Source organism: Mustela erminea, chromosome 15 (assembly GCF_009829155.1).
Source record: "Mustela erminea isolate mMusErm1 chromosome 15, mMusErm1.Pri, whole genome shotgun sequence".
Taxonomy (NCBI): Eukaryota; Metazoa; Chordata; class Mammalia; order Carnivora; family Mustelidae; genus Mustela; species Mustela erminea.
In genome coordinates this window covers 52,725,673-52,739,364 of record NC_045628.1, presented here as the reverse complement: position 1 = coordinate 52,739,364, position 13,692 = coordinate 52,725,673, and the positions used below count along the sequence as shown (strand labels likewise).

Here is a 13,692-nt window from a genome sequence, read left to right as displayed (position 1 = left end):
GAAACTATACACTGACAGGAGGAAAACTAGAAAATTCACTAATATGTAGAAATAAACAAACGCTTCAACAGCTAATGAGTCAAAGAAGAAAATGGAAATTTAAAAAAAAATGCTGAAACAAAAATGGAAACACAATATATCAAAACCTACAGGATGTTGCAAAGGTGGTTCTAAGAAAGACGTTTATACAGTAAATGCCTACATTAAGATAAAAGAAACATCTCAAACAACTTAACTTTACATTCAAGGAACTAGAAAAAAGAATAAATAAGAGATCACAGCAGAAACAGAGACCAAAATAGAAAAGATTAAGAAACCTGAGAGAGGGTTCATTGAAAAGAACAAAACTTTACTAGACTAAGAAAAAAGAAAAGGATTCAAATCAGAAATGAAAGGGGAAGCATTACAACTGAACTATAAACTATCATAAGAAACAACTATGAACAACTGCATACCAACAAACTGGATAACCTAGAAGAAATGGATACATTTCTAGAAACATATCACCTACCAAGACTGAATCATGATGAAATTAAAAATCTGAATAGACCAGTAAGGGTATTATTTTTTTTAAAAAAGATTTTATTTATTTATTTGACATGAGAGCGAAATCATAAGGAGGCAGAGAGGCAAGCAGAGAGAGAGAGAAGGGGAAGCAGGCTCCCCGCTGAGCAGAGAGCCCGATGCGGGGCTCAATCCCAGGACCCTGGGATATTAAACAAGTAATCAAAAACTTGCCAACACAAAGAGCCCAAGACCAGATTCAATGGTGAAATCTACCAAACATTTAAAGAATAATTAACACCAATTCCCCTCAAACTCTTCCAAAATACTGAGGAGAAGAGAACATTCCCAAATTCATTACAGGAATCATACATAACCCTGATTATCAAAGCCAGAAAAGGACACTACAATAAAGTTACAGACCAATATCCCTGATGAATATAGATGCAAAACTTTTCAACAAAATATTTGCAAGCTGAATTCAACAATTAAATTAAATTAAAAGAATCATATACAATGACCAAGTGGGATTTATCCCCAGGATGCAAGGATGGTTCAATATCGAAATGAATTGTGATATATCATATTAATAGAGCGAAAGACAAAAGTCATATGATCATTTCAAAAGGCAGGAAAATGGTTTGACAAAATACATCTTTTCATGATAAAAACATTACAAACTGGATATAAAGGAAATGTATTTCAAAATCACAAAGGCCATATATGACAAACCCACAGCCAACATCATACTGAATGGTTAAAGACTGAACTTTTCCTTTAAGGTCAAGAACAAGATAAGGATACCCAGCCTTATCACCCTTTTCAACATAGTACCAGAAGTCCTAGCCAGAGCAATCAAGAAAGAAGAAATACATAAATAAAAGGCATCCAAAGTACAATGGAAGAAGTAAAACTGGCTCTACTTATATATGATTTCACCTTAGACACAGAAAATCCTAAAGATACTACCAAAAAACTGTTAGAACTAATCAATGACTTCTGTAAAGTTGAACGATACAAAATCAACACCCAGAAATCAGTTGTTTGTATACATTAACAATAAAACATCTAAAGAAATCCCATTTACCACAGTATCATAAACAATACTGAGTGATAGATTTAACTGAGGTACAAGAACTGTGCACTGAAAAGGACAAGACACTGATGAAAAAAACTGAAGACACAAATGTAAAGATATCAAACATTTGTGGAATGAATATTGCTGAATGTACTGCTCAAAGCTGTTAATAGATTCAGTGGCTATCTGATCAAAATCCCAATGGCATTTTTCAAAGAAACAGAAAAAAAAATTCCTGAATTTGTATGGAGCCATAAAAGACCCTGAGTCGCCAAAGCAGTCCTGAAAAGGAAGAACAAAGCTGGAAGTACCTCATTTACTGATTTCACACTAAAGTATCAAAGTATAGTGATCAAAACATTCCATTTCTGGAATCTTAAAGGGATACCTGCATTCCCACAATCACTGCAGCATTATTCCTAATAGCCAAGATATAGAACAGCCAAACTGTACATCAAATTATGAACTGATGAAGAAGATGTTGCATACAGGTACACTGTATTTTTTAAAAAGTTTGCAAGACATTTTGCTTTTATGAAAGACCTACATTAGCATCTGTTTTTGTTAAGCAAAATAAATCTGAAGAGGATTTTTACTTTTACAAGAAAAGGCAAAACGTGAAAGTAGTATTCAGCATTTATTTGACAGCAAGCCCTCACAGAGGTGGCATGTACCCCAAGCAGCCAAGAGTGTCGCTGCTAAGCTCTCCTGAGAACTACACTTTGTCTCTCAGCATCAAGCTCCTTGCCATAGCTTTGAACTGTGCCTGTGCGCATTTGTGCTTTACCTCGATTTATTCTGGGCAGCCTTCTTTGCAAGATCTGTGTGTTCTAGGTATCAAAAAAGCCAAGAAGAGGTCACTTATTGAGTCTGGGAATGCTCAAAAAATCTTCCATATAAATGAATGGTAACTGCTTTTTTGATTTATGCCATTTGAGTTTACAGAAGATTTCACAGGAAGGCTCTATATTTGGATAGTGGACAAAACCTTTATATATACAATGGAATATTATTTAGCAACGAGAAAGGAGGTCATCTACCATTTGTGACAACATGGTTGGATCCTGAGGGCATTATGCTAACTAAAGTTGAGTTAAACAAAGAAAGGTAAATATGGTATCAGTTATATGTGGTCTAAAACATCCAAACTCATAGAAATAGAGTGCTTGTGGTGGTTACTAGGGTGTGGGGGGCTGGGGAAATAGGGAGACTGGTCAAAGGGTACAAACTTCCAACAAGATGATTAACAATTTGGGGTATCTAATGTATAATATGATTATAGTTAATGAAACTGTATTATATACTTTAAAGTTGCTAAGTGACTAGATCTTAAATGCTCTCACCATTAAAAAAAATAGTAATTATGGGACATAATGGAGGTTTTAGCTAACACTATTCTGGTAATCATTTTATAATACATGAGTGTATCAAATCAACACATTGTATATCTTAAACTTACATAGTGTTACAAGTCAATTATATCTCCATAAAGCCAGAAAAAATTATTTAACAAATATCACAAAAGAAGAAAAAATAAAAATTTAAAAGGAGGCATTAACATCTGAAAAACTTAAATTATAAAGAAAATTCAATGTATATATTTTAATATATGTACATATTTTAATATTAAACCTTTGATGAAATACAAGATTTAGGAAAAAATATAAATTATCAAAACTGACTAGCATTCAAGAATAAGTAGCTGAAAGTGAAATAAGTTAATCAGAGAAAGATAATTATCATATGATTTCACTGATAGGTGGAATTTGAGATACAAGACAGAGCATTATAGGGGAAGGGAGGGAAAAATGAAACAAGATGAAACCAAAGAGGGAGACAAACCATAAGAGACTCTTAATCTCAGGAAACATACTGAAGATTGCTGGAGGGGAGGGAGGTGGGAGAGATGGGGTGGTGGGGTGATGGACACTGGGGAAGATATGTGCTATACTGAGTGCTGTGAATTGTGTAAGACTGATGAATCACAGACCTGTACCCCTGAAATTAGTAATACATCATATGTTAATTAAAAAAAAAAAAGAATAAGTAGCTGAAGCTGCAATGTGTTTAGTTACTGGGTGCTTAGGTGTTCTAGGTACCAACTACATACATGGTACTGTGTTGACTTGTCTTTTCTAATTTATTCTTCACCATAAATTAGAAAATGGAACTATTATTATGCCATTTTACAAATGAAAAAATTGAGGCTCAGGTAGATTAGGCCATTTGCCCACAGTCATGTAGATAGTAAGCACGAATCTAAAAAGTTATCAAAAATTAACTCCCCTAGGATCCAGGACCAGAAAATTGTACTAGTATTTTCTTTTAACCTTTCTAATCCCCTGTTCTCAAATAAATAAACTTCCTAATCCCAAAGAAACCATTAAGTATTCTAGAACATTAAAGAAGGGGAAGTTTCTGGAAAAAGAAATGTTACTAGAAAGTTATAGGGGGAAGAAAACCATAAAAAGAAATGGAAAATTAGAGATGCCTGGGTGGCTCAATGGGTTAAAGCCTCTGCCTTCAGCTCAGGTCATGATCCCAGGGTCCTGGGCTCAAGCCCCACATCAGGCTCTCTGCTCAGTGGGAAGCCTGCTTCCTCCTCCCTTTCTCTCTCTCTGCCTGCTTTCGATCTCTGTCTCTGCCGAATAAATAAATAAAATTTTCAAAAAAAAAAAAAAGGAAAACTACCTAATTCACTTTATTTAGCATAAATTGGATACAAAAATCTGATAAAGATCTGATAAAGATAAAGATATTTAACAAACAAAAGCAAAACTAAACTACAGACCACCATTCCCAATGTTTTCTACATCAAAGCTATCATTACTGAAATTTACCCAATTTTTTTTATAATAACCCTTGAAAAATCTAGAAATAAAGCATACTTCTTCAACATAATAAGGATTACCTATTTTAAGCCAATAGTGAATATAATCCTTAATATAAATTTTAGAGACATTTGCACTCAATCAGAAACAAAACATACACGCCCCTTTCAACCCTATACCATCGGGTATGAAAATCTAACTAAAATAAATAGAACATGAAATAAACGGGAAATATAATCAACAGAAAAAAGACCACAAAATATCTGCAGACAAATTTCTGCATGAAAAACCCAAGACTCGGGGTGCCTAGGTGGCTCAGTGGCTTAAGCCTCTGCCTTCGGCTCGGGTCATGAGGTCAGGGTTCTGGGATGGAGCCCCGCATCGGGCTCTCTGCTCAGCGGAGAGCCTGGTTCCCCCTTCTCTCTCTGCCTGCCTCTTTGCCTGCTTATGATCTCTGTCTATCAAGTACATAGATAAAATCTTTAAAAAAATAAAAAATAAACTTAAAAAAAAAAAAGAAAAGCCCAAGACTCAAAATAATAAATTTTATAAATATAATAATTCAGCAATACAACTTGATTCAAACTTTTTGAGACCATAACTCCTGGTTAAAGAAATAGTAGAAAACATGGATTTAATTCACAATTTAAAAGAAGCAAATCATGTAAAAATATATGTAATTAAATGTACTAAGCACTTATTATGTGCCCGGTACTGTTTTTAATTTTGGGGTACAGAAGTGAACCAACTAGACTAAGTTTCCTACATTCAAGAAATGCAAGGATGAAGCTTAACAGAGAGGCAGTTACAAAGGTTGTGTAGAGAATCATACATGATAACTTGAATAAAAAGAGAGATAAACAACATTTTTGGATGAACATATGAAATACTGAAAACATCAATTTTTACCAAATTCAACAACTAAAACAGAATTTCAATCATTTTGATTAAAATCACATTATAGTTGTTGAACACTTGCAAAGTCGTTTAATTTACCTGGGGAAAAAAATGAAAAGAAAAACAAACAGAAAGGAACTACTTAAGAATATTTTGAAACAAACAAACAAACAAACAAAAACCAGGATATACCACCAGATAGTCAAACATTATCATATAAAATTGTATAATTAAATCATGATAATTAAGTCTTTACGGTACTGTCACAAAAACAGATAGGCTAATAATGGAACAGAATAGTTAGCTAGAGCGGCGCCTGTGTGGCTCAGGTCATGGTCTCAGGGTCCTGGGATCAAGCCCCACATCGGGTTCTCTGCTCAGTGGGGAGCCTGCTCCCCCGCTCTCTGCCTACTTGTGATTTCTCTGTTAAACAAATAAATAAAATCTTAAAAAAAAAAAAAAAAGGAATAGTTAGCTAGAAACAAACTGGCAAATTCAAGAATTAAACCTGAGATTAAAAAAAAAGTGTCACTTAAAAATCTCATCTCATATGATGCATCAAAATAATTAGGGATGGATTAAATAGTTACGTGAAAAAGAAGACAGACCATATAAATCGGAAGGAAATACAAGTATATATTTGACTTTTGGATGGAAATTATATCAGTAAGATAACAGATCACAAAAGAAAAAAGTTGGACTAGTTAAGCCTGACAAAATTGTAAGCACAGTTAAAAATCAAACTAAAATGAGGAAAGTCCACCATAAATACAACTAAACAATGGTTGTACAACTAAACAATGGTTTGCATCTGTACTACAAAAGGAGCTTGTAGAAATAAGGAAAAGACTAATAGTTCAATAGAAAAACTTGCAAAGACTATTGACAATTTATAGAAGAATACAAAACACTGATAAATATATGAAAAAAAACAGTAAATAAAACTAAAGGGTTTTTTTGCTGAATTAGAAAATATTATATGCCCCTGATGAATCACTAAATTCTACCTCTGAAACTGATAATACACTGTGTTAATTAAACAGAATTCAAATAAGAAATTTTTTAAAAAAGAAAATATTTAAAAGCTTAGGAATAATTATTGCTGAGAAGGTCCAAAGGGACAGAAACTTTCAGAAACAGAAAAAGAGATTGGTATGCTCTTTTTGGAAAGTAATTGGGCACTGTATATCAAGATTTTCAATATGTTCATAACCATTAAACAGGTATTCCATTTCTAGAAATAATCAGAAATGGTTACAGAGTGATATATCAATGTAATAGTCAAAATGTTATAAAATCCAAAAGTGCAGAAATAACCTAACTGCCCAACAGCAAGGGAATGGCTGAGTAAAATCGAAGTACATCTAAATGATTAAATATTATATAGCAATTAAAAATAACACAAAATTCTAATAAAGTACAAAAATATTAACATAATGCTAAATAGGGAAAAAGAAAAAACTAGGGAAAATATTTAAAAATGTTACTATTATGTCTTGGTAACTGAGTTATTCTTATGTTTTTCTTCAATTCAAAAAATTTTCTATAATAAAAATATAATATTTTTATTATATTTTAATATAAAAATATTTTTAGGGGGGAACTTTTAAAAATTAGGTTTCTCTACTTAGGAAGTCAGACATAATCCATCACATGTGAAACTAGCTGACCAGGACAAAATTTAACACGAATGGTTTTATAGTATATTTATCACATAGAAAACAAAATACCTGAATTTTAAGAAATCTTAGCTTTAAGTATAGGAGATGCTGGTATAGTAGGGCCATTTTCCTACTGTAAGTCGCTTAAAAAACATCTCTTAGTAATGCAGCCTATTATTTCTGCAATTTCAGCATCATAGTCAGCATGGCTTATCATGATGCCGGGCAATCTGCTGCACTAAATGCATTTTTTCTAGTATTACATTAAGTAACAAATACAACCTAAACTATCATAATGATCGTAACATTCTGACAGCAGTTTTAATCTATACTATGGTGTTATCCCTGGAGAATTAATTCTTATTAGAACATATAGATCTTTCCTTACTTAGGATGGGGTTATGCCCAAATAAACCCACTATAAATTGAAAATATCCTAAGTTGAAAATACATTTAGTACACTTAACTTAGCCTAGCCTACCTTAAATAAGCTGAGCACACGTATATTAGGCTACATTGGGCAAAATCATCTGATACAAAGCCCATTTTATATTTATATAAAATACTATCTCCTGTAATTTATTGAATAGTATACTGACAGTGAAAAACAAAATGGTTTGAAGTATACTGGCTGTTTACCCTCACGGTAAATGTATAGGAGTGTATTGCTAGGCAGGGGGAAAAGATCAAAATTCAAAATCTGAAGTATAGTTTTTACTGAATGCATATCGCTTTTCCATCATCTTTAAGTCAAAAAAATCCCACATCAAACCATTACAAGTTGGAGACTGTCAGTATAAAGCTGGCCAAAACCTGCATTATCCTATCTTATGAAAAAATATGATCTTTTCATAAATGTACAGTTTTAAGAGTAAATAATTTCACTGTAGAAGTATCCACAGAGTAGTCATTTTACATTACCAATTCAAAGCATTAATGTTTTTGGAGAAAAACTGCTAACTCATGTACTTCTTTCCCCCCTGAAGATTTATTTTAACACTTAAGAAATAATAATTTGTGAAGGGGCACCTGGGTGGCTCAGTGGGTTAAAGCCTCTGCTTTCGGCTCAGGTCATGATCCCAGGGTTCTGGGATCGAGCCTCGCATCGGGCTCTCTGCTCAGCAGGGAGCCTGCTTCCCTTCCTCTCTCTCTGCCTGCCTCTCTGTCTACCTGTGATCTCTGTCAAATAAATTAAAAAAAAAAAAAATTTAAAAAGAAATAATAATTTGTGGAGCTGGGAATGACGTCTTCCTTTTACTGTGTAAATGCTCCAAAGGCAATAACTAATTTAAACATGTAATCTAATAATATAAATCAGGTAATATCCCTACCATGATCTTGTTTAATTGATAAAATTGTTCTGTTTCTTGACTACTGGCTTTATTTTTTTATTTTTTTAAATTCCATTTATTTATGAGAGGAAGAGAGAGAGAGAGAGAGGGGGAAAGAGTGGGAGGAGGGGCAGAGGGAGAAGGAGAAGCAGATTGCCTGATAAGTAAGGAGCCCAACGCTGGGCTTGGGGCGTGATCCCAGGACTCTGGGATCATGACGTGAGCTGAGGGCAGACACTTAACCAGGTACGTTTGAATACTGGCTTTAAAACTTCAGTGAAGTGTCATAAAACATTTTTAAGATGGTAACAAAATAAAAGCTTTTTTCTCAGTTTTAGACATATACTATGAAGCCTCTACTGAATATGCAGATATTTGTTTGTCCAACAGAATAATCATGCTGAGTGTGAGAACGCACATGTGTACATGGTGTGAGTTAGCGTGTGAATATGTGGTCAAAAGAAATGTTATATTTGGGTAGGAATTAGAGAGATCATTAGAGGTTGCACTAAGTAACATACAGAATTGCTGAATCACTATATTATACCCCTGAAACAAATGTAACACTGTATATAACTATACTGCAACTAAAATAAACAAACAGCATCTCTCCTACCAAAAAAACCCTCATTAACTTACTTTTTAAAATAACCAATACTTTATAGTTTCAAATACTCTAAAATACTGAATTAGAAGAGATAAAATCACTCTAGAAATAAAAGAAATGAGCCACACTTTTAATGAGCACCTTATCCTTGAAATTAGTTACTGTGACGTATGGAAGTACTGAGATAGAAAATACAATTTGTAATAACAGTGGGATTAAGTTTTAGGTACTTACTGAGATTCAACTTGTTGTTTAATTTCTTGCCATTCTCCATATGGGTTTGACTTTTTATGAGCTTTGGATTTTTCTTCATTGGGACCTGATGAATTTTGTTCTTGGGTATTTTTTTCTTTTTGTGTTTCTGGTTCAGTTCCTTTATCACTATTTTTATTTTTTTCCTGAAATGTCAAAGTCAAGAAATAACATACTTCAAGCAAAACTACAGGGACACAATTTCATTAACATAATCTTACTGATTTATAAATAATAATATACTAACTCAATATTTTTAATTTGCACATTACACAAAAAATACACATAAAAGAATTTTAAATTTTAATCCTTGATTAGGTTTTTTAATATGTCAGATGTTAAGATACAATGGGCCAAGGCTGGTTTTTAAAATAATCTAGTATGATTCAATTAATATTCTACAATTTTTAAAAAATTTTACTTATTTCACAGAGACAGAGAGCACAAGCAGGGGGAGCAGAAGGCAGAGGGAGAAGAAGAAGCAGGCTTCCTGCTGAGCAGGTAGCCTGATGCAGGGCTGGATCCTAGGACTCTGGGATCATGACCTGAACTGAAGGCAGACACTTAACTGACTGAGACACCCAGAGGCCCCAGTGTTGTCCAATTGAGGGCATATACTGGCCTTCTTTAATCCTCTCTTCTTTTTTCTGCCTTTTCTCCTTAATTATATATCCAATAGTGATCTTCCCTTATATTGTGCCTTTTCTGAATTTAATGCCATGTCACTAGACCCTACTACACTATCTACTTAAAGAACTCCCATAAACTATCAGTCTTAACTGAAATCTGTTTTCACATTGAGGTGACTGCTAAAGCCTTAAAGGAATTATAACTGGTACATAACTATGTGAAATGAGAAAAAGACACACCCTTGATTAGAAGGAGATCCCATGGGAGCCCTTGGGTAGGGCTAGTATTTTTATGGCACTCCTTCACCGGGAAAACAAAGCTCAACGATTCAGTTAAACAAATGGACCATACACTAGATTTCACTTTCTCTGCAAGATGCACAACCATGGGTGGCAGTCTTAGGACACTGCTCTGTAATTCTCTGAATGGATTTTAACACATTCCCTCATTCTGTTTCATCATAAAACTGTAAGGCAGTATTCACTTTCTCTTAGCATTCTGGGCAATTTCTAGGCTGTGACCTTTTTTAAAATAAAAGATTTTTACTGAGATCATAATGTATGCTTTAATTCTAATGCAATGTAATAAATGCCTCCTCCTGAGGTTCATATCACCTTCCTCACACGATAATGACTTTTGGCCCCTACTCCATATTCACTGATTACTTTAACCATGTTCTTTCTATTCAAACCCATCATCCTATACCTTAAAAATTCCCTAGCCTGTTCTGTGAGCTTCACAATTAATGCCGCTGGCCTTCAACTATATTTCAGTTGCTTAATGTTTATATAAGATATTTTCCCTCATATATACCAGATAGGTAGTATTTAAATATTAAATCCTTACATCAGTGTACCTTTTAGTTTGAACTACGTCATCACTCAAAAATGCCCTACCTGTGAAATTTAAAATTCCAAAAGCATCCCCACATTTAACCACAGTAAATTTTTCTTTTGATTTTCTGGCTTCCTTACTTCTAATATACCTCTGTCCAACCTCGTTACCATCTCTAATGCCTTAACTTCTCCTTGTGTTCTGTGTTTGTTGACCTCATCTAGATCTTACATCAGTACAGAGCTTCACATCCACAGGGAATCATTTTTTTTTTTTAATTTTTGATCCTTTTTTTTTTTTCAACATGGTAAGTGTACTCTTTATTTCTCATCATCTATTTTACCCATCTGCCCCACCCACTTTCCCTCTGGTAACCATCAGTTTGTTCTCTATAGTTTAAGGTCTGTTTCTTGGTTTAAATACTAAAGGTCTGTTTTTTGTTTTAACTTTCCCTCTCTCTCTTTTTCCCCCACTGCTTGTTTGTTTAGTTTCTAAAATTCCACACAAGTGAAGTCATATGATACTTTTCTTTCTCTGACTTATTTCACTTAGAATTATACTCTCTAGCTCCATCCATGTCACTGCAAATGGCAAGATTTCATTCCTTTTTAATGGCTGAGTAATTTTTCACTGTACATATGTGTGTGTGTGTGTGTGTATACACCACATCTTTAGTCATCTGTCAGTGAGCATCTGGGCTGCTTCCATTGTTTGGCTTTTACAGACAATGCTGTAATACAGATATGTTATGTAATAAACATAAACAATAAAAACTTACTATTTTTGTATTTTTGGGGTGAATACCCAGTAGTGCTGGATCCTAGGGCAGTTCTATTTTTAACTATGTGAGGAACCTCCATACTGTTTTCCACAGTGGCTACACCAGTTTTATTCCTCCCAACAGTGCATGAGAAGGTTCCTTTCTCTCCACTTCCTTGCCAACACCTGTTATTTCTTGTTTTAAATTTTAGCCATTGTGACAGGTATGAGTGATTATTTCCTTGTAGTTTGGATTTGCATTTTCCTGATGATCGGTGATGTTAAGCACAGATTTTACACCCTTCATTAAAGAGCTCCGTGTCCACACAGAATCACTTTATAAACATTTTTTTTTGCTAGCACCCTTAAGTATCTTCGTCTATTTGTCTCTTGTGTGGGGCCTAAAAACCTCCAACACAACCTATCCAATCACTGGTCTGTCAAGTGTTACGGGGCGGGGGGGGGGGGGGACTCCCACACAACCAGACTTCAAGTTATATTACAAAGCCTTAGTAATCAAAACAGTATGATACTGGCACAAAAATAGGCACACAAATCCACAGAACAAAAGAGAAAACCCAGAAATGAACCCACGGTTTTATGGTCAATTAATCTTTGACAAAGCAGGAATGAATATACACCAGGAAAAGACCATCCTCACCAAATGGTATTGGAAAAACTGGTCAGGTAATGCAAAAGAATGAAACTGACCAATTTCTTATACTATACACACGAATAAATTCAAAATGGATCAAAGACCTAAATGTGAGGGGCATCTGGGTGGCTCAGTGGGTTAAGCCTCTGTTTTCAGCTCAGGTCATGATCTCAGGGTCCTGGGATCGAGCCCTGCATCAGGCGCTCTGCTCAGTGGGAAGCCTGCTTCTCCCTCTCTCTCTGCCTGCCTCTCTGCCTACTTGTGATCTCTCTCTCTCTCTCTGTCAAATGAATAAATAAAATCCTAAAAAACAAAAAACAAAATACAAAACCTAAATGTAAGACCTGAAACCATAAATCCTTTAAGAAAGCACAGGTAGTAAGGACTCTAACATTGGCTATAGCAACATTTTTCTACATATGACTGAGGGAAGGGAAATAAAAGCAAAAATAAACTACTGGGACTACAATAAAACAAAAACCTTCTCCACAGCAAAGGAAACAATCAACAGAACTAAAAGGCAACTTACTGAATGGGAGAAGAGATTCTGCAAATGACATAGCCAATAAAGGGTTAATATCTAAAATATATAAAGAACTTATACAAACCAACATCCAAACAGCAAAGAATCCAACTAAAAATAGAAGACACGAACAGAAATTTCTCTAAAGACAAATAGATGGCCAACACATGAAAAAATGCTCAGCATCACTGATCATTAAGGAAATACAAATCAAAACTATAGGAAAAAATGTTTATTGCAGCATTATTTACAACAGTCAAACTATGTTAGCAAAACCATGGAAGCCAAACCTCTATGTTTATTGCAGCATTATTTACAACTAACTATGGAAGTAGCCCAGTGCTCACTGACAGATGAATAAGATGTGATATATGAATATGTACTGGATTATTATTTAGCTGTAAGAAAAAGGAATGCAAGGTTGCCATTTCCAATGACATGAATGGAACTAGAGTGTGTTAAGTGAAGTAAGTCAGATAAAGATAAATACCATAGGAACTCACTTGCGTGGAATTTAAGAAACAAACAAGCAAAGGGAAAAAATAGAGAGGGAGAGAAAAACCAAGAAACAGACCCTTAAGTATAGAGAACAAACTGATGGCTACCAGAGGGGAGGTGGGTGGGGAGGGGGAGAAATAGGTGATGGGTATTAAGAAGTGCCTGTGTTGTGATAAGCACTGGGAGATGTGCGGAATTGCTGAGTCACTAAACTAATATACCCGAAACTAATATTACACTGTATGTTAAGTGTACTGGAATTAAAAAAAAAAAAATCACACAACCATACAAACTGGTAAGACTTCAGAATTTACAATACAAGTGTCAGCAGAGACTTTAACACTGCTTAATAATGTGTCTCTAGGTATTTCTTCCCCAGTCCTCAGTGGTTATTAAAAAGAAATATTCAGCTACAAACGGCTGAATAAATAATAATGTATTCATACCACAGAAAACTATCCATCCAGTATTTTGATAAAAAGTTATTGATGTCTTTGTGACAGATTAAATTTTAAAGCAATCAAGACCTTATCATAGTATGACTCCATGTTTTAATTTGAAGATTTTATTTATTTGAGAGACAGCATGCACAAGAGCAGGGGGGGTTGGGGCAGAGGGAGAGAGAGAGCAGG

General features: G+C 34.4%; 1 protein-coding gene across 1 annotated transcript in view; it reads right to left on the bottom strand.

The window, feature by feature from the left end:
• The window catches only part of WBP4 (WW domain binding protein 4), a 69,235-nt gene that overhangs the window by 35,379 nt on the left and 20,164 nt on the right, over positions 1-13,692 (bottom strand). Inside the window, exon 9 of the mRNA XM_032315259.1 lies at positions 9,144-9,307. Coding sequence (XP_032171150.1) covers positions 9,144-9,307 — 164 coding nt within the window. The remainder of the gene's footprint in view (positions 1-9,143; positions 9,308-13,692) is intronic.